General features: G+C 44.4%; 1 protein-coding gene across 5 annotated transcripts in view; it reads right to left on the bottom strand.

Annotated features, from left to right (window-relative positions):
• The window catches only part of DCX (doublecortin), a 161,075-nt gene that overhangs the window by 9,821 nt on the left and 131,501 nt on the right, over nt 1-19,753 (bottom strand). For 3 of the 5 annotated variants that reach the window (XM_075940906.1, XM_006136202.4, XM_006136204.4), the window contains exon 6: nt 3,643-3,740. In XM_075940906.1, the coding sequence (XP_075797021.1) occupies nt 3,643-3,740 (98 nt within the window). The remainder of the gene's footprint in view (nt 1-3,642; nt 3,741-19,753) is intronic. The other 2 variants (XM_006136203.4, XM_006136205.4) reach the window with 1 other exon arrangement.

Below are 19,753 nucleotides of genomic sequence, written 5' to 3'. Positions count from 1 at the left end.
ACACCTCCCCCACTGTAATTTAAGACCATTGCTCCTTGTTCTGCCATCCGTCACTACTAAGAACAGCCTCTCTCCATCCTCTTTGGAACCTCCCTTCAGGAAATTGAAGGCTGCTATGAAATCCCCCTTCACTCTTCGCTTCTGCAGACTAAATAAGCCCAAATCCCTCAGTCTCTCCTCGCAGGACATGTACTCCAGGCCCCTAATCATTTTGGTTGTCCTCCGCTGGATTCTCTCCAATGCATCCGCATCCTTTCTGTAGTGGGGGACTCAGAACTAGACGTACAACTGGGTTGTAGAATGTCAGGCATTGGGTCTCCTTGCTGCAGAGTAATCACGTGACCAGTGGGGGTGCTTAGGAAGGCTACCTGCCTGTCCTGGCACCGAGACCGCACTGCGCCCGGCTTCTAGGTGGGGTAGGGGAAGCACACAGGGCTCCATGCACTGCCTCAGCCCTGAGCACCAGCTCCAAACTCCTACTGTCTGGAAACCTGCTGCTGGCTGCTTCTGGCATGCAGCGTGATCTGCAGTGCCAGTACAGGCAGGAAGCTGCCTATGCACCCCCACTGTACCACTGACTGGGAGCTGCTCATGGTAAGCCCCTCCTGCCCCTACCCTGCCCTGCCCCTCCTACACTGGATCCCCCTCCTACAAGCCAAAGTTCTCATCCTCAGCTCCACCCCAGAGCCCACACTCTAGTCAAATTATGTTGGGTCGCAGGCATCAACCATTTTCTTCAGCTGGGTCATGGGAAAAAAAAGGTTGAAATCCACTGCTCAACTACGTTCCTTAATTTCAGCCCATAATAATTATACATGAATAATTAGAAGGCTTTAAAAATTAGTCCAGGTGACAACAGTTGGTTCTGGCTCTGAACTTCAAAGGCTTTGATCTGGTCCCACCTCTTAAAAGGCCCCATATGGATCCGTGGATCACCAAAGAAGGTTAAAGCTCTCCTTGTACTGAATGCTGCATCATGCCCAGGGAAGGACTTTTATCAAAACACAGCAAAGCACAAAGAATTTGACAGGGGTTCCATACAGATCTCAAGCCTCAAAACCAGGGGCTGGGGTGGGGGATTTCCCAAGAAAACAGATAAAACAGAATTTTAGAGTTTATGAAGGCCAGAACTTTTACTTTGTAACTTTCAGAGGAAAGGATAAAGCTGTTTTTCTTTATCAAAAGCTAGAATAACTCCTGGAAATGAAACAATGCTGCATGAATGTTCCAGTAACCTAAGATGTTGCATTCATATCACTGTTAATTCAGTGGAGAAGCCTGTTGTTGATAAGCTCTTCCTCGAGTAATCAATTGTAAATTTTCTATGGGAATTCACTAGAATGGTCATGAGGCAAATAGACAATGACTGTAAATGAAACATTAAACAAGATGAGTTTATAATTTTAATTACAAGTTGGAGGGAACCCCAACCGCTATAATATTTGGAAAGCATTTTTAAAATCCTTGATTACTGAGCTATAAAAGGGAGTTTACAAGACCGGAAAAATATATGAACAACTGCCCTGTGCGAGCTGTGGACCAGGAACTGCTCCTATGAGACAACTGACTGGTTGCTACTTAATGCCCGCTCATTCCACCAGCAAGAGATACTTTAGACAGAGATTATGTGCCTGAGGAAGTATTGATACAGCACTATTAAACATCAGACATTCAATAAGAATTACTCAGAACTACTTTTGAAGCCTATGCATTGCACTTTGCACACACATCCAATTGCACCAATACAAGAGCCTTTATGTAACCCACGCACTTTTAGGGTGTGGTGGCCACCCAGTGGCACTAAGACCACTTACAAAGGGAAGACTGAGTCTGCTCTATAGCCTTAGTTGAGAGCCAGCTGGCTTTTAGCTCATGCACTAGAGGCTCATGCACTAAGATCCAAAGGTATCAGGTTCAGTTCTGCCTGTTGGTATTACATGTGTACTAACACCTATATGTACAAGGAAATACACTTCTGTGTGCCCTAAATTGATTCACACATTTTGGTAGCCACCATCAAAAAGTGAGTATTCAAATTCAAAGAGCAGACTCAGTGCGGCTAAAAGTTTAGCATTGAACATAAGAACGGCCATACTGGGTCAGACCAAAGGTCCATCTAGCCCAGTATCCTGGCTTCCAACAGGGGCCAATGGTAGATGCCCCAGAGGGAGTGAACAGAACAGGGAATATTCAAGTAGTCCCTCTCCTGTCACCCATTCCCATTCTGTCAGAGGCTAGGGACACCATTACTACCTGTCCTGGCTAATAGCCATTGACAGACCTAACCTCCATGAATTTATCTAGTTTTTTCTTGAACTCTGTTAAAGTCCTGGTCTTCACACCCTCCTCTGGCAAGGAATTCCACTGGCCAACCATGCACTGTGTGAAGAAAAACTTGATTTTGTTTGTTTTAAACCTGCTACCCATTAATTTCATTTGGTGTCCCCTAATTCTTATGTTATGGGAACAAGTACATATTTTTTCTTTATTCACTTTTTCCACACCAGTCATGATTTTATAGACCCCCCTTAGTCTCCTCTTTTTTAAGCTGTAAAATCCCAGACTTTTTAATCTTTCTTCATATGGGACCTGTTCCGATCCCCTAATCATTTTTGTTGCCCTTTTCTGAACCTTTTCCAATGCCAATATATATATTTTTTAGATGAGGCAACCACATCTGCACGCAGTATGCAAGATGTGGGCATAACATGGTTTTATACAGAGGCAATAAGACATTCTATGTCTTACTCTCTATCCCATTTTTAATGATTCCTAACATTCTGTTTGCTTTTTTGACTGCCGCTGTACATTGCATGTATGTTTTCAGAAAACTATCCACAATTACTCCAAGATCTCTCTCTGGAGTAGTTATAGCTAAAGTAGTCCATATCATATTGTATGTATAGTTGGGATTTTTTCAAGTATGCATTACTTTACATTTATCAACATTAAATTTGTTGCCTGGTCACTTAATTTGGTAAGATCTTTTTAAAGCTCTTCACAGTCTTTCGTCTTAACTGTCTTGAACAGGTCAGTATCATCTGCAAATTTTGCGCCATGTCATTAAGTGACACCCATTAGCTTTAGCTTCTCCATTAGCTTTTGCAGCGGTGGTGTGCATGTGTCAACAAGAGCTCCGATGGGCAATGAGAGGAGCCAAAGTTGTGGGTCTGGAATTTCCTTCTGATGACTTATTCCCTGCAGCAGTGGTTCACAGGGATATAGCAACCCTTTATTTGTTTGTCTTATTCCAATTGTCCAGGGGGACTTGGCGAGAACCATATGTACCAAGCTGACTATGTGAAAACAGGCACAAGCTCTTCCTAAGACCAATCCTAAACACAGCTGCAAAGGAACCAGCCATCTGACAAAGCCCTCACTTGTGTTACCTTCAGTACAAAGCACCCCGAAGTCAATGCTTTTGACTTGCTACTTTATTCACCCACAAAGTGCATTTACAAGTATTCATAGGGGATGTTTAGTCTTTGAAAACAAAAAGATTCTAGGTAATGGGCCAGATTCTGTGACGGTGTAGCCCCTGGAGTTAAGCCACCCAAGAATGTGGCTTTGTTTTAGCCATTTTGTCTCCATGTCTAGGTATATGTAGCTAGAAACAGTTTTAGTAAGGTATAAGAAACGTAATACCTTGTGCTTGCGGAGGCTGCCTGGACTGGTGGGTGTGGAGATTGGAGACTGCTTGGATTTAGGTGTAGACAGTTGACTGCTTGATGTTCCATTTGCTGTCATAAAACAAGACAGAAGTCAAACAATGTATTCATACAGAAAAGCAAGAAGCACATTATTTGTTCTGCTTCAGGGAGATGGAAAACATCCAGCTTGATAACATATAAAAGCTTCTGTTGATTTCATCTATAATTCAGGCAAGGAGAAAAAAATCAAAAGAACAAAATAATTATTCACCGGATTGAATGTTTCAGCTGTTCTTGATACAGAGCACTGCCACAGCTGGGAGGCAATGTTTTACTTTCTAAGCATTATCACACAGTTACCAAACTGATTCAATGTTGTAATTGACAATAAAAACCCACTGTAAGATTTCCAGACTTTCAAGCAGTTTAACCACACAGTAATTTGATGAAAATCAAAGTCTATAATGGCCTAGACCTTTAACTTCAAATACCATTTGAACCTCCCTGGTCTGGTGCTGTCAGGATCTGACCAGTCCTGAACAAGAGAATTTGCCTGGCCAAGGGCAAACCAGCCCCAAGGCAGCCGGTCCCATGTCTCTGGCCCCCTCTAGCTCCTCCCCAGCCAGGTCATCTGCCCTGCTATTGTTGGCCCCCTGGCCTTGACCCTACACTGCCATGAACAGCCAATTTTATCCATCTCCCAGTTCAGCGCTGTCACAGGCGACCAAGTATTCCCAGCCCTGTGCAGCTGCGGGCAGCCAGGTTTTCCCAGCTCTGCACTGCTGTGGGCGGCTGGGCTTTTTCAGCCTTGTGCTGCTGCGGCTCTCCAGCCCCAGCCTCAGCCCCAGCCCTGCTGTGGGCCTCCAGCCCAACTGCCCCCAGCCCCAGCTGGCCCTTCTGCCATTAAGCTCCCAGGCTCTCTAGTCTAGGAGCCTCCATGGTCCTGCTGGACCACAGATGTTGCTGGTCCAAAGAGTGCAGGTGTTCAGAGATGCAACGTGTATTATCCAATGAGTTCATATATTAACTATAGAGTTTATGTAAAACTTAGTCTCTTAAGCCCACAGACTGTACTCAGTGCTACGGACCCTTGAAATGTCAGCCACCATAGAGATGTAGGCAAAGACATAGCTACACCCATTTGACCATTGCTCAGGACTAGAGAGTGGGCAAGTGAATGGAGGAATGAGTACTGTACCCCTCTGAAGATGGTGTAGAAAGAGTTTATCTCCAGTAGCTCTTCTGTGTAGCCTACAGGGCTAACCTGCTTGCTTATCTTTAGATATATACATTTATTATTTCCTATGGTTTTGATTATATTGGCACTTTGGCTGTAACACAAGAGACTTACAGGCCACATCCTGTATGTTGAGGTCCGGCAATGTTAGCATTTTTGTCTGGGACCTTTCACTCTGATAGCACAGTCAGCTCACATACGTTCAGGACCTTTCACCTACATAGATGGTGATAAGACAGAGTGACTTTCCATGGTATAGGGGCTTCCAAGAATACCCATAGCAGGTACATCATTACTTAGAAAAACCCAAAATAACCTGTTGAGACCAGACCAAATTACCCAGTAGGAGAGAACTAATGAATGTGATAGACAATCACAAACGGCCCATGCTAACGAATTGAATGATAATAAGTTGAGATAAATGCTATACTGACCTATTGGAAAAATACACTTCACCATTCATAAGGTGAGGAAATACAAATAAGGAGAAAAGGAGCTATCCCCTACTGAATATGCATCAAACATAACAATGCCAGTGTCACATAGTATAAAAGTGGCATCCCAGCATAGCAGTGGTGGGAGAAGAAGATGTCATCCTTGGGAGGTGCCAGGATGATGGCCACTGGTGATGATGGGGAAGATGCAGGTGATGAGGAAGATGATGGCTCTCTCTCAGATTGTTCTAGGAGGAATGGTGTGAGTATATGGTGTGGAAATGTAGCTGTACATTCCCTATGTATCTTATGAAATTGGGGTGTTTGTGACTGTGCTAAATGTATTAATAAACTATATTCACAATTATACAAGAGTTCCTATAGTGTGAGTGTTGCATCTGTGCACATCAAGGCTCCCAACCATACAATAAGGCTATGTCTACACTCGCAGCTTCTTACGTCAAAAGAATGCAAATGTGGCTAAGTGTGGAATATCGCTGAACCTCATTTGCATACCTAATGAACCGCCATTTTTGTAGAAGAGGCTCTTGCACCAGAAGGAGCTGTCTATACTGCCCCTTCTTGTGCAAGAAAAACCCTCTTGCGCAATGCCGTTATTCCTGAAAATAATCGGCATAACGGCATTGCGCAAGTGGGTTTTTCTTGCGTAAGAAGGGGCAATGTAGACAGCTCCTTCTGGTTCAAGAGCCTTTTCTGCAAAAATGGCGGTTCATTAGGTATGCAAATGAGGCTCGGCGATATTCCACACTTAGCCTCATTTGCATACTTCTGACACAAGAAGCCGCGAGTGTAGACATAGCCTAAGTGAATACTGGGCCTGATCGTGGGACAAAGAACCTGTCAGCCCTTAAGGTGGGAACTGGAAATTCATAAGCAATCTTAGATCAGGCAACACCTGCAAGGTAGTTTCACTCAACACCCAGCACAGGCCTGTGTGTCCAAACTATAACCTGGCCTTCTGGGGTTTCATAACCACTAAAGAAAACAAAATTCTTCCCAACTTTCTAAATCATTAAAAAAATAAACTTCTCTTAAACCTAACCACTGACAAAATGTTAGAGGGTGAATCTGTGCTGTGTACACACACCCAATCAAAACAAAATAGCTGTGGTCTACATCAGAAACAGCTATAATGGATGTATACGGCAAATAAATAAATAAACAAACCCATCAAATTACAACAAACAAAAAACAAAATACAGTTAACAAAAATGTAATGAGGGAAATTGAAAAAACGTATTGTCACTCATGTTCTTTAAAGTAGTGCATAACTAGCACATTTACTTGGCATTGCTCAGGTCCTTAAGGAGGGCCTCAGGGCAGGGGTGTGTGTGTGTGTGTATAAGGCGGTGGGCTGATGGGATGGGGTTGCCCCCAGCCAGCCCCTTTCACCTGCCTGGTGATACAGTCTCTTTTCTGTATGGGTGTAACACAGTGCAACTCACTGCCACTGGCACCTCCTGCTGGACACTCTGGAACTTAGCTTTTTAGCCCTTGAGCACCCCCTTCCAATTGGTGTCATGCCTGCTGTTACCTGTTTTCCTCCACTGCTGTGTATTAAGACCCATGTGCTTCCCACACGATGGCATCCTCCCACCTGTGTACTGCCCTACCACAGTGCCCCCACACTCTGGGGTTCTCCCGCTCTGGGTACCCCCAGCCTCCTATGCCCACGTTGCCTCAGTGACCCTACTGCCAGTCTTCATGTAAGCCCATGCCTCAAGGGCAAACTACAGTCTGAAATAGCTACTCATCATTGGCAAGGGGGTGTGGACCTGCTGCCTTTGCCTACACTGACTGCCCCCCTGCAGCCCTAGTAACTTTAGGCCTTGCTTCAGGTCCCGCAATCTGGGAGCTTGCCTGGCCAGAGCTTTCCCAGCTCTGTCTGCCTTTCCCCAGCCCTGCTCTAGCTTCCCTGGCAGCAAGGTCCCTCCTGCTCCTCATCTAGAGCAAGAGTGAATCTGAGTCTCCTCCCCTCCAGGAGCCTCTCTTTATAATGCCCTCAGCTGCACCCTAATTAGCTAGTACATGCCTCAGCTGTGGGGCTTTGCTCTCTTAGCCCTCTCCCAGGGCTGGGTTTTACCCTTAAATGGCCACTGAGGGGCAGATGCCCCATCACAATAGGTTTATGAGAAGCAATCCCATTCCAGGCACATCCCATTTTCCTGGCACTGACAAATCCTTACCTTGCTTTAAGTTATAAGAGGAAAACGTATACCGAATTTGGTTGTCGTAGCTCTTACTGTTTAAGGAAGAGTTTTTGATCAAACAGACAGAAAAACTCTCTGAAATATTTCATAATTATGTGTTTCCTTTGTGTGAATTTGGTAATATTTTTGTTAGATTATATATTCTGTGCTTCAATTCCGGGGAGATAAATCCTGATACTGTTCTTGTTCACATGGCTTTTGATGGTATAACTCCATTGGTTTTGGTGGACAGGAATTCAGAGTCAAGCTGATAATGTCTAAGTATATTATCTTTTTGGGTCCTTCAATTCTGAGTAATCCAAGCTGGGGTAAGGTGGAGGCATTACTTAATCAAGTATTAAACATACGTTTCCCATCCAAATCTACATAACATGACATTATGGGCGGCGAATATAAGAGGCAGGGAAAGGCAATGCCTTCCCAAACTTCCCAGTTCGGCTCTGCCCATATTCTACTCCCAACCCCCATCCCCTTCAGCCAGTCTCCCTCAGTCTCCCAGGCTGTCTGGACTTTAACCCTGCTGAGGCTAGGGGGGGACCATGCTACCAGCCCTCCTGGAATTGAGGAAGCTGGGGCTGGGGGAAAGACTGTGCCCCAAGAGCAGGAGGACAGCTTGTATTCTTGGGCTGGGGAGTGGAGGCTGAGGCTGCACATTGGTCATTGGTGGACAGATGGCCTGTGCCTACAGTAGGGGTGTGTGTGCTTGGCTCCATGGGACCCTGGCCAGCAGGGGAAGGGCCTCAGAGGACTGGGGCGGGGCTGGGGGCTTGCCTTGCCCAGACTTAAGTTCACCAACTGCCCATGAATGACATATCAAAACTAAGCCATATGTCTATTCCTTCAGTACAATCCCCAAAACTAAAAATATCCATCGTTTTGATTGTTGCATTCTTAAGTGGCATTGAACATTGCTAACATTCCATAGAAATACATTAAACAGAATGTACCTTTGCCGAGAAAAGAAACAATTTTTAAATTAATTTGAAGTTTTACACAGAAGGTGGATAAGTACAAAGACAGGACTGGTCGTCTTCTTATTTGAGTATGCAGATATATGTGCCTAATTTGTGCCCACGGCTTGTGGGCTTAGTGCATGAAATCATGGTAACTGCACCCCATCCTATGTCAATGCGGCTTTGGGGATTACCTGGGGGGGGCGTGGCGTGGGGGCAACAGCGGTTGGGTACCCCCCCTCCATTCCACATGGGGCAGGAGAAAATATATTCTGCTTGCTCATGGCTCCTGCTGCCATAGGGAGTGGGAGGGCCGACCACTGCTGCCTGTAGTGGAAATGCGGAAGATGATTGTGAGGTCGAGGAAATTAGGTGGTGTACCACAATCATTCCTTTTATTCCTGCATCTCTTGTCAGGCCTGGATGTTCTAGGCAGCCATTTGTGCTTTTTGCTTCTTATTATTCTTTTGTTATTCTCAAAGAGTTAGCTGTTTGCTTAAGATGGTACAGTGTAGGAATGCACTGTTTACTTTCAACAAGTTCTGGGACAGGTCCCAGGGCCATCCACCTGGTATGGGAGTATAGGAGTGCTTGGGAAGATCACATAGCTATCTATGCTGAATGTTTCCCACCTGATAATGCTAATTATTTGGCCTGGGAAAATATGCAAAGTATCAACAAGCTAATCAATCTTGTTAGGTTCTCAAATGAGGGGTAAGGGGTAAGGTTCTCAAATGAGGGCAGGAAGGGGTAAGGTTTGGAGAATGGGAATGGACAACTCCCCCGCCCCTCCAGGAGAAGGCAGCACAATGACAGGAAGGGGCAAAACTTGGGGAGTGTTAACAGACAGTCCCTCCCCATCCCACTGAGACTATCAGGATGGTTTGCACATCTGCTCCAGCTGGGAATGGTCTATGGGCCAGAGATGTGAGACTATAGGTATATGGGGGTATGTCTACACTAGCCTCCTAGTTCGAACTAGGGAGGCTAATGTAGGCATTCGAAGTTGCAAATGAAGCCCGGGATTTAAATATCCCGGGCTTCATTTGCATCTTCCTGGGCGCCACCAGTTTTAAATGTCCCTTAGTCCGAACTCCGTGCCCACTGCTACATGCGGCACGGAGTAGGTAGTTCGAAATAGAGATCCTAATTTGAACTACCTACTCCGTGCCATGTGTAGCCGCAGGCACGGAGTTCGGACTAAGGGACATTTAAAAATGACGGCGCCCGGGAAGATGCAAATGAAGCCCGGGATTTAAATAATTTGAACTACCTACTCCGTGCCGTGTGTAGCCGTGGGCACGGAGTTCGGACTAAGAGACATTTAAAAATGGCGGCGCCCGGGAAGATGCAAATGAAGCCCGGGATATTTAAATCCCGGGCTTCATTTGCAACTTCGAATGCCTACATTAGCCTCCCTAGTTCGAACTAGGGGGCTAGTGTAGACATACCCTGGCATATAAAGTTTTAAAGGAGTGAAAAATCAGTGCGGTGCTTAAGGCATTAATATCTTCAGAGCTAAGTTAAGGGGAGTTAGAAGAAATGAGAACTGGGCCCCATATCTGTAGTACTTACACCTATGAAACTATCTGGAGTTTTGCCTGGGTAGGGACAAATAACCTGAGCCTCTCCTATGCAATACTGTGACCTCACAACCATAGAATAATAGAAATATAGCACTGGAAGGGACCTCAACAGGTCATCCAGTCCTATCCCCTTCACTGAGCCAGCACTAAGTATAACCTAGATCTGGGGTGGGGAGCCTTTCATTCAGGGGCCACACACCAGTGAGAAGAAGAAAAAAAAAACCCTCAATGGGCTGGCCCCCAAGAAACAAAGAAACAAAAAGACACAGACTCACTCAGGGCACCAGGGCTTCTCCGCACTCCACCCAATGGGGCTGGATCTGGCCTCTAGTTTCTCCTGATCTGGCCCACAGCAAAGCTCAGGGCTTCCCCTACCCAGCAGTGGGATGAGCCAGTGCTAGCATTCTAGCCCTTTGATTGGACACCAGACAGGGAGACTTGCAGCCAGGCTGGTGCACTCATACTGGCTTGCTCTGGGGTGGGGGGGCAAAGCCCCGAGCCTCTCTATGGATCCAGCCTGCAGGCCATAGATTCCCCACACCCAACATAGATCTTTTCTGACGGCAATTTGCTCCAGTGCTTACCTATGCTGACTGCTAGGAAGTTTTTATTTATTTTATTTATTTATTTAAAATATTTTTACCCCACCTCTCCATTTAAAATATTCGAGGCAGCTTACAACATTTTTAAAAACACAATACAAATATATATATACAAATTAAAATACGAGACCCTAGAGGGACATAAAACCTGCTAAAAACATCTCGAGAGGAGGACCAGACACACACAGACTCAAACACCAATAAAAGCACGAATAAAAAGGGTAGCTTTAACCTGATGCTGAAACAGTGAAACAGGTGCCATGCGAATATCCTGAGGAAGAGAATTCCACAGCCTGGGAGCACATTTTTCCTAATGTTTAACCTAAACCTCCCATGCTGCAGTTTGAACCCTCTACTTCTTGCCCTGGTCTCAGTGGTTAAGGAGAATAATTTATCACTTTCTTCTTCACAACAAGCTTTTATATGCTGTTATCAAGTCCCATCCTCTCCCCGCGTCTTAGTTTTCTCTTCTCCAAACTAAACAACCCAAGTTTTTCAGTCTTTTCTCATAGGTCGTGTTTTCTAAACCTTTAATCATTGTTATTACTTTTCTGTGAACCTTCTCCAGTTTGACCACATAGGGTATGTCTACACTACCCCGCTAGTTCGAACTAGCGGGGTAATGTATGCATACCGCACTTGCTAATGAAGCCCGGGATTTGAATTTCCCGGGCTTCATTAGCATAAGCGGGGAGCCGCCATTTTTAAATCCCCGCTGCTTCGAACCCCGTGCAGCGCGGCTACACGGGGCTCGAACTAGGTAGTTCGGACTAGATGCCTATTCCGAACTACCGTTACTCCTCGTGAAACGAGGTGTACCGGTAGTTTGGAATAGGCACCCTAGTCTGAACTACCTAGTTCGAGCCCCGTGTAGCCGCGCTGCACGGGGTTCGAAGCAGCGGGGATTTAAAAATGGCGGCTCCCCGCTTATGCTAATGAAGCCCGGGAAATTCAAATCCCGGGCTTCATTAGCAAGTGCGGTATGCATACATTACCCTCCTAGTTCGAACTAGGAGGGTAGTGTAGACATACCCATATTCCCTAAAGTGTAGCACCAAGAACTGAACATAGTATTTCCTCATCAGTGCTGAGTAGAATGGGAGAATTACTTCTTGTGTCTTGTTTACAACACTCCTTTGGATACATCCCAGAATGATTGTTGGTTTGTTGGCAACAATATTACATGGTGGATGCATATTTAGTTTGAGATCCGATCTAAAACACCCTCCGCAATCCTTTTCAGCAATACTCCTTCATAGGCAGTCATTTTTTTATGATAGTTTCTCACATAACCTGTCATCCTAATGATTATTTCTGCCCCTGGAAAGAATCCAGAGTTCTGGGATCAGGGTTTGATCATTTCCTATTCCTGCTGAAGCTAAATAAGGACTGACTGAAAACTGAGTAAAGTCTTCAGGATTTGCCCCAGGGTCTACACATAGGGCTGATCTCATTCTGATTAGTACTGCTTTGCAGTCTTTGGCTCTGATCCAGCAAACCAATTGGGGCATATGTTTAACTTCAAGCAAATACGTATTGCTGTTGACTTCAGGGAGCCTGCTCACATACGTAAAATGTTGGCTAGATCCTGCACTCACTGAAGTCAATGGCAAAGCTAGCATTTATTTCAATGGTGTATGATCAGGTAGACCCTATATGCTTAAATTCTTTACTGGATTAGAACCAATGTGCTCAGTATCTTGCAGTATTGACTGATATGCACATGTTGGAGAATCCATTATGCCTCTTTCTGATTCCCAGATGGAATCTGGTGCCTTGTCTTTGTATTTCCATATAAGGAACAATTCCAGTTCTATATCCACAGTGACCTGTGTTTCTGCCACAACTTTCATTTGTTTTTTAACCCATTAGCATCCTTGATCAATAGTTTTCCTCCATTCATTTCACATTGTTACTGTAGTCAGGTGTTGTGTGTAATGCTGTGCAAGAATGATTCCCTTTTTTACATGGTTTTGTTTTCCCATTAAAATATTTGCTGATTATTTTTTGTTCCCAATAACCACATTATAATCAGTTTTTTAAAAATAAAAATAATAGCCTCTGAACCCATCTGCAACACACAGCCTCATACAGATGTTTATTCTCCCCTGTTCACTATTGAAGCTAGAGACTGGAAAAGACTCCACTCCTAGGCTGTGTCCAGACTCAGGGGTTTTTTCGAAAAAAGTAGCCTTTTTTCGAAAAAACTTCCCCTGCGTCCAGACTCAAGCCGCGTTCTTTCGAAATTAATTTGAAAGAACGCGGCTTTTCTTTCGATGGCGGTAAACCTCATTTCACGAGGAAGAATGCCTTCTTTCGAAAGTTCCTCTTTCGAAAGAAGGCGTTCTTCAATGTAAATAGGGCTTCTTCAAAAGAGAGCATCCAGACTCACTGGATGCTTTCTTTCGAAAAAGCAAGCCGCTTTTTCGAAATTTCTCCGTGCAGTCTAGACGCTCTCTTTCGAAAGAGGCTCTTTCGAAAGATGCTTTCGAAAGAGTCTCTTTCGAAAGAAGCCTGCAGTCTAGACATAGCCCTATTGAATGACTTTTGGAGCTGATGAAATTTAGCTGCATCAAAGTAGGCCCCAGTATAAAACCCAATATGCAGGTAGCAGTGAAAGGCCTTGTCTAAACTTACCTGGAAGGTTGAATTAAGAAGTGCAACGCCAGCTACATTAATTGTGTAGCTGGAATCAATGTATCTGAATTTGAACTTCAGTGCCATCTCCACAGTGGGAGGTCGATGGGAACAACCATTCCTGTCAACTTCCCTTGCTCCTTGCAAATTGAGGGGTACTGGTGTCGACTGGGGCACCTTCAGCATTTTATTTAGTGGGTCTTTACTAAACCCACTAAATTGAACTCCAGATTGCCACAGCCGCAATCTTCCAGGAAGAGAAGAAGTTGCCAAAACTTTGATGAGCTGCTTTAATGACTGTACTAGGTGCAAGATAGAGGAGTTCCTCCTTTCCTACCACTTGTGCACCTGCACAGAAGGAACCAGACCCAAGTCAGTCTAATTCTTTACTTTTGTGGCTCCCAACTGCCCTGATAGTCTGCCTTTGAAGTCCCATTGCTACTCGATTTCTGCAAAATTACAATGGCTTCCCTGCCCCTGCCCCTTAATTTGGAGATCAAAAATTGGAAACTAATTGGAATGTCTGATCTGCTAGTACAGGAATCCTATGAGTCTTGGAAACCTTCTTGACACCTCACTAGCTTTCTGGGCAGTTGCTTTCATTTCTAAGATGGCCTCGTGTATCTTCTTTAGCTATACTTCATTTATGATGTTTTTTAATATCAATCATTACTAATTTAAGTATAAGTACCTTGGCAGTGTGATAGCCAATGATGATGGCTCCTTTGACAAAGAAATCAATGCCAGCATCTGCAAAGCTAGTCAGGCATGAGGACATCTAAGAGCACGAGTGTTGAATCAGCACAATATTCGACAGTCCACTAAACTGAAAGTGTACAGGCCTGCAGTCTTGACCAGCCTCCTGTATGGAAGTGAAGCCTGGACCTTGTACAGAAAACATGTGAAACTACTGGAGCGCTTCCACACACGCAGCCTGAGGTCATTACTGCACATTCGATGGCAGGACAGAGTCATGAACTTGGAAGTCCTTGACAGAGCAGGAACCACATGCATTGAAGCCATGATTCTGAAAGCCCAGCTTTGTTGGACAGGGCACATCATTCGAATGGAGGAGTCAAGAATTCTTAAGCAACTCCTCTATGGTGAACTCTACCAGGGCAAAAGGAATCAAGGCAGGCCTCGCAAGAGGTATAAAGACTGTGTAAAGGCCAGCATTGCTCATGCTGGATTAAAGCCAAAGCAGCTAGAGTAGCATGCAGAAGACCGAATAGGCTGGCGTGCTCTTGTACGACACGCGTATGACAACTTCGAAGAGCAGCGACGCATACGCCTGATTGATGCTCATGAGAGGAGAAAAGCAACAGTAGCAGCTACACTGACAGAGCCAGGACTATTCCTTTGTTCTCACTGTGAACACCCATGCCGTTCAAGGCTTGGACTCCTCAGCCATATGCGAGTCCACAACTGATGAGCCTGTGCAGGCTCAAGACGTCATCATTGGACACGATGGACTACCAATAATAATAATCATAATCATAATAATAACAACATTGCTAATATCTTCAGCTGATACAAGTTACATGTTGCCATGTGGATATGGATTTTGCAGTGCAATTAAGTTTGAGAATCCCGGATCGAAACCAAATTTGCCCCAGGTGGTCGCTAATTGGTTTGCCCTGCTCCTTCTCTGGACACCTGACTTGTGGTTTGGGGGTCTGATTTGCAGAAGTGCTGAGCACTTACAGCTGCAAGTGAGGTCAGTGGGAGTTATGTGTTAAGCATAAAGTGCTGTTTACTGCTAAGTACTTTGAAAAAGCAGGTCTTGGGTATTTCAAATTGGGTGCCCCAAATTATTTATTTATTTAAAATATTTTTACTCTGTCTCTCTATTTAAAATATTCAAGGTGGCTTAAAGGGCAACCTCATATTAATCTCTTTGTACCTCAGTTTTCCATCTGCAAAATGGGATAATACCCATTATTCGTGAAGCACTCAGAGACTATAGTGACAAGCGCCATAGAAAAGACAATGAGGAAATTAATAATTCTGTATTAGGAGCAGGGTTTGTATAGTGTGCAGTAGTAAGCTCAAGGACCAAACACTGAACAATTCAGATAAAATAAACTAATAAATAGCTATTCTTTCAGTGAGCACTGTCAGTTTTGCAGACTGAATGTGGCAGGGATCCTATGGAAAAAAATAGTATGTGATCATGTACTGAAAGATAATCATAATACATGCAAACAAAGTTGCTTGAATTAAGAGTGCATGGGAAATCTTAAATACGAGATTTCCTGACTACTGAATGCCTCACATTACAACTTTCACATTCTTTTAACATAGCTTTTAGCGTGTCATATCTCTGTGTGATGTATAGTGCAGATTGTCAGCTAGCTGGAGCTGAAGTGGGAGTGGAAATAGATAGCAGTCTGGTTTGAACCATATTGTGCATCGTCCCAAAGACATCTGCTGCCTTTTTAACATATTCATTCAAAATAACCCTTGGGAGTCAGGTCTGAAGTCAAGACAGACTGACATTCTGTATCTGTTTGCTCGTTGTTGCTGCCTTGTGGAAATGTATTTATCTTTCTATTCCATTCGAGAAGCAAGAAATTAAAGTCCACAACAGTCTCTCATTGATTCCCTGAGCCAAATTCAATCCTAGGCCACTAGATACTGTAGCTGGAAAAGGTCAAATTTAAATTTCTGCTCTGTGCCCTGCTGATCTCCCCTGGCAGTCACTGAGGGCATGCTGATGTTAATCATTTCTTGCTGCAAAAATCATAGACTCCCCTTGCCACAGAACAAACATTTGTACAACTGGACCCCGATTTGACACACATGCATTCTACCAAAGGCAAAACTCCAGAAGAGTGAAAAGGCATGATGGAATTATTTCTTCAAACCTGAAAATGAAACATTGATTTCATACACACTCTAGTTCTGATCCTAAAATATCTTTGCTAAATGTGAGGCATCATATGGGCTTGATGGAGGAATTTCTGGGAGTTTGTTAAGTGTTATTGAGATGAAATACGCTTTTCAAAATAAATAAATACCAATGAGACATGACAAAAACAACATTTTCCAGATGATCTCATTACCTAAGATTGATCTTTGCTATTTTTGTTTTTAAATTGTTCCAGGTTTTAGAGAGAGCTATTGTCCCAATTTTGATCTTACTTATGTGGGCTGAAACCCAGGCAGCTCAGCTACTGTTACTGTTAATGAGAAAAAAAGATTGAATGTATCTGATAAATAAAGGGAGAGTAGGAGTATACCAACAACATAGTTTGACCTCTTCTTCTAGATTAGAGAACTCATTTTTGGAGGATACCTTAAGGAGATGGGATTTGGATGCCTCTAGATAGATCCTTCGTTTTGGAGGGAACTGAATTTTTCACCAGGCAACCATGATGTGTCTAGACTGAAGGGCTGTGTCTAGACTACATGGCTCCATCAATGGAGCCATGTAGATTAGACAGATAGGCAAAGGCAAATGAAGCCGCGATTTAAATGATCGCGGCTTCATTTACATTTACATGGTTGCCGCGCTGAGCCAACAAACAGCTGATCAGCTGTTTGTCGGCTCAGCACGCTAGTCTGGACGCTCCCCTGCCAACATCAAAGCCCTTTGTCGGCAGCCCCATTATTCCTCGTGGGATGAGGTTTACTGGGGCTGCCGACAAAGAGCTTTGATGTCAGCAGGGTAGCGTCCGGACTAGCGTGCTGAGCCGACAAACAGCTGATCAGCTGTTTGTCGGCTCAGCGCGGCAGCCATGTAAATTTAAATGAAGCCGCGATCATTTAAATTGCGGCTTCATTTGCCTTTGCCAAAAAAACAAATCTACATGGCTCCGTCGACGGAGCCATGTAGTTTAGACGTACCCAAGGAGACAGAGTTTTCTAAAGAGGAATTCCAATTCTTTTTCTTCCAGGACCAGCTAGCTTGGATCCTTGCAGCAAAAGATTGCCACTCTCAGTATCATGGCCCTTCCATGCACAGGCCCCTTTGGCCTGATTCTTGTTTTTAAATGAGAAATGTTAAATTTAAGGGGTTTTTTTAATCACTGTTAATTTTGGAGTTTGGGGAATGAGCATTGATCAGGGACGTAGTTGCGCGAGACTCTGCTGAGGTTGTGATAATAAAAATTCCCCAATCATAGCAGAATAATCAGTGCATTACAATTCACATCAAGGTGACAGTACCAGTGGGTATTAATAGGTCACTCAAAGACACCTTTACACACAGAGTCTGGTGGTGCTCCAGGAATACTATAGGTCCCCATTCACTTGTATAATCTGGCTGTTTACTGCATATCAATGAATACATGACACTACTAAGTATGGGACAGACTGCAGGGTTGTCTCAAGTCAATGACAAACATGGGCTTTGTGTTCCCTCCTTGAGTTTGGGGGAAGATAATGAGGGAGAACTGGAGACTGCAGGCCAATCAATCAGTTATTCCTGCAGGAAGGCACAACAATGATGGGCCAGGGGTCAGAAGGAGAGGAAGGATGCCACATTCCAGTCACTCCAGCGCTGGGACTTTTCTGAGAATGTGAGACCCTTTTAGTGTTGTTTTTTGTCAATACTGTTCTCCAAATATACAGAGATAAAAACCATCTCAAAGCTTTTTCTGTGAATCTTTCCACCAGTTTTTCATCTCTGGATTACGTTATATTGTGAAAGGACTGTAAGTATCATTACCCCGTAAAAGAAGGGGAAAAGCTAAGTGATGTGCCCATGGTAACAAACTCAATCACTAGCACAGACAGAAATAGAACTCAGGTCTCCAGGCTCCCATCCCTATAGCATTATCCAGCATACCACCACTGCTTCATGTTTGCAAAATGCCTCTAAATCTTTAATGTAGATATGGTGACACATTCGGATCAAAAGTGTTTCCTGGACAGCCAATGGGAACCAAACAATGGGAGCTGAGAGACTGTGCTACGGGTGGGAGCAGCCAATGGGAACTGGCCAATGGGAGCTGAGAGATTGTGCTGGGGGGCGGAGAGCAGCTAATGAAGCCTTCTCTCCCCACCCTCCCCCGCCCAGAGACAAAAGGAGCAGCCAGCTGCTCTGCGTCCTGGGGCCGCAGCAGGCAGGGAGTGTGCCTGAAGGTCCCGCTGGGGGCTGGTTTGGAGTCGCCTAGGTAAGCGCCTCCTAGCTAGAGCCTGAATCTTGCACCCTGGCCCCTCCTGCACCCTAACTCCCTACCCCAGGTCACCACCAAAACACTCTGCACCCCTCCACACATACCCCAGGTCACAACTCCCTCCCAGACCCTGCACCCTCTCTTACACTCCTCCCCTAGGCCAGAATCCTCTCCTGTACCCATATTCCTCCCTGACCCTACACCTCAATCACCTGCCCCAAGCCACAACCTCCTCCTTAACCCAAACTTTCTCTCAGACCTCACACCTCTCCTGCACCCAAAGCTCCCTTCTGCACGCAACCTCCATCCCAGACCTTTCACACCCTCCATGGAAAAGTACAGCCTCTGACCACTTTCCAAAATCTTGGTGTGCCTCCCCCCCAAAATTATCATCTACTCCTGGATGAGAGGGATCTGACCTGAAAGTTGTTTTTTATTGTTGGTCTTACCTCCAGGCTATTTACTACCATATCCAAAAATGATAAGACGTCCTAAACATTCTACTTATTGATATATATAATGCAATCAAACTATGGGTGTGCATTGTGACACATAAGCAAAACTATGGCCCATCATATTGTCCATGCTGAGTTGCTCAACAAGTAGGATAGTGACAATAGAGAAGTTGCTACATTATGTTGGGCCATTTACCTTTAGTCTACAGTTTTGCTTCTGAAAGAGATTAACGTCTGATCTTGTAGAGGAAAGCTTAAGTAATATCTCCTAATGCATTCAGGTGTGCTACATGGGCTTACGTGCTACAGTGTCTATCCTGGAGAGAGAGCGCATATCCCACATTACTGAAATATGAAAAGCTACTGCAGCAAATGAAGTCTTCCATTTTATTTATTTTCAGCTTTGGGTGATGCCGCAGTAACATTTAAATGAGTTTAGGCCAGCTTCTGCAATGGGCAAGGTTTTGTAATCTTCTTAAATAGGGATTAGACAGACGTGTTTCTAGACCAGTGTTTCTCAACCTTTTGTTTATAAAGCACCCCTTTAAAAAAATAAATGTAAGGACCCCCAGTATCTACAGTTTTCATACGCACAATTTTTTTTCCTGCCATTGCAACACATTTGTTTAAACAACTTAATCGTAGCCGGGCGGGCGATGAAAATTGTGGGTGTAAAAAGTACAAAAATAATAAAGCACTGTAAAATTTAAAACAAAAATTTTGTTTTCTCCAAATTTCAGTTGTGTTGACGTACACCGCAGACTTCTCTTGAGTACCCTTGAGGGTACTCATACCACTGGTTGAGAAACACTGTCCTAGACTGTATATTATTAATACTCACATTG

Source organism: Pelodiscus sinensis, chromosome 13 (genome assembly GCF_049634645.1).
Source record: "Pelodiscus sinensis isolate JC-2024 chromosome 13, ASM4963464v1, whole genome shotgun sequence".
Taxonomy (NCBI): domain Eukaryota; kingdom Metazoa; phylum Chordata; order Testudines; family Trionychidae; genus Pelodiscus; species Pelodiscus sinensis.
The sequence above is the reverse complement of the archived record's forward strand: the minus strand, read 5'-3'. Positions and strand labels throughout refer to the sequence as shown.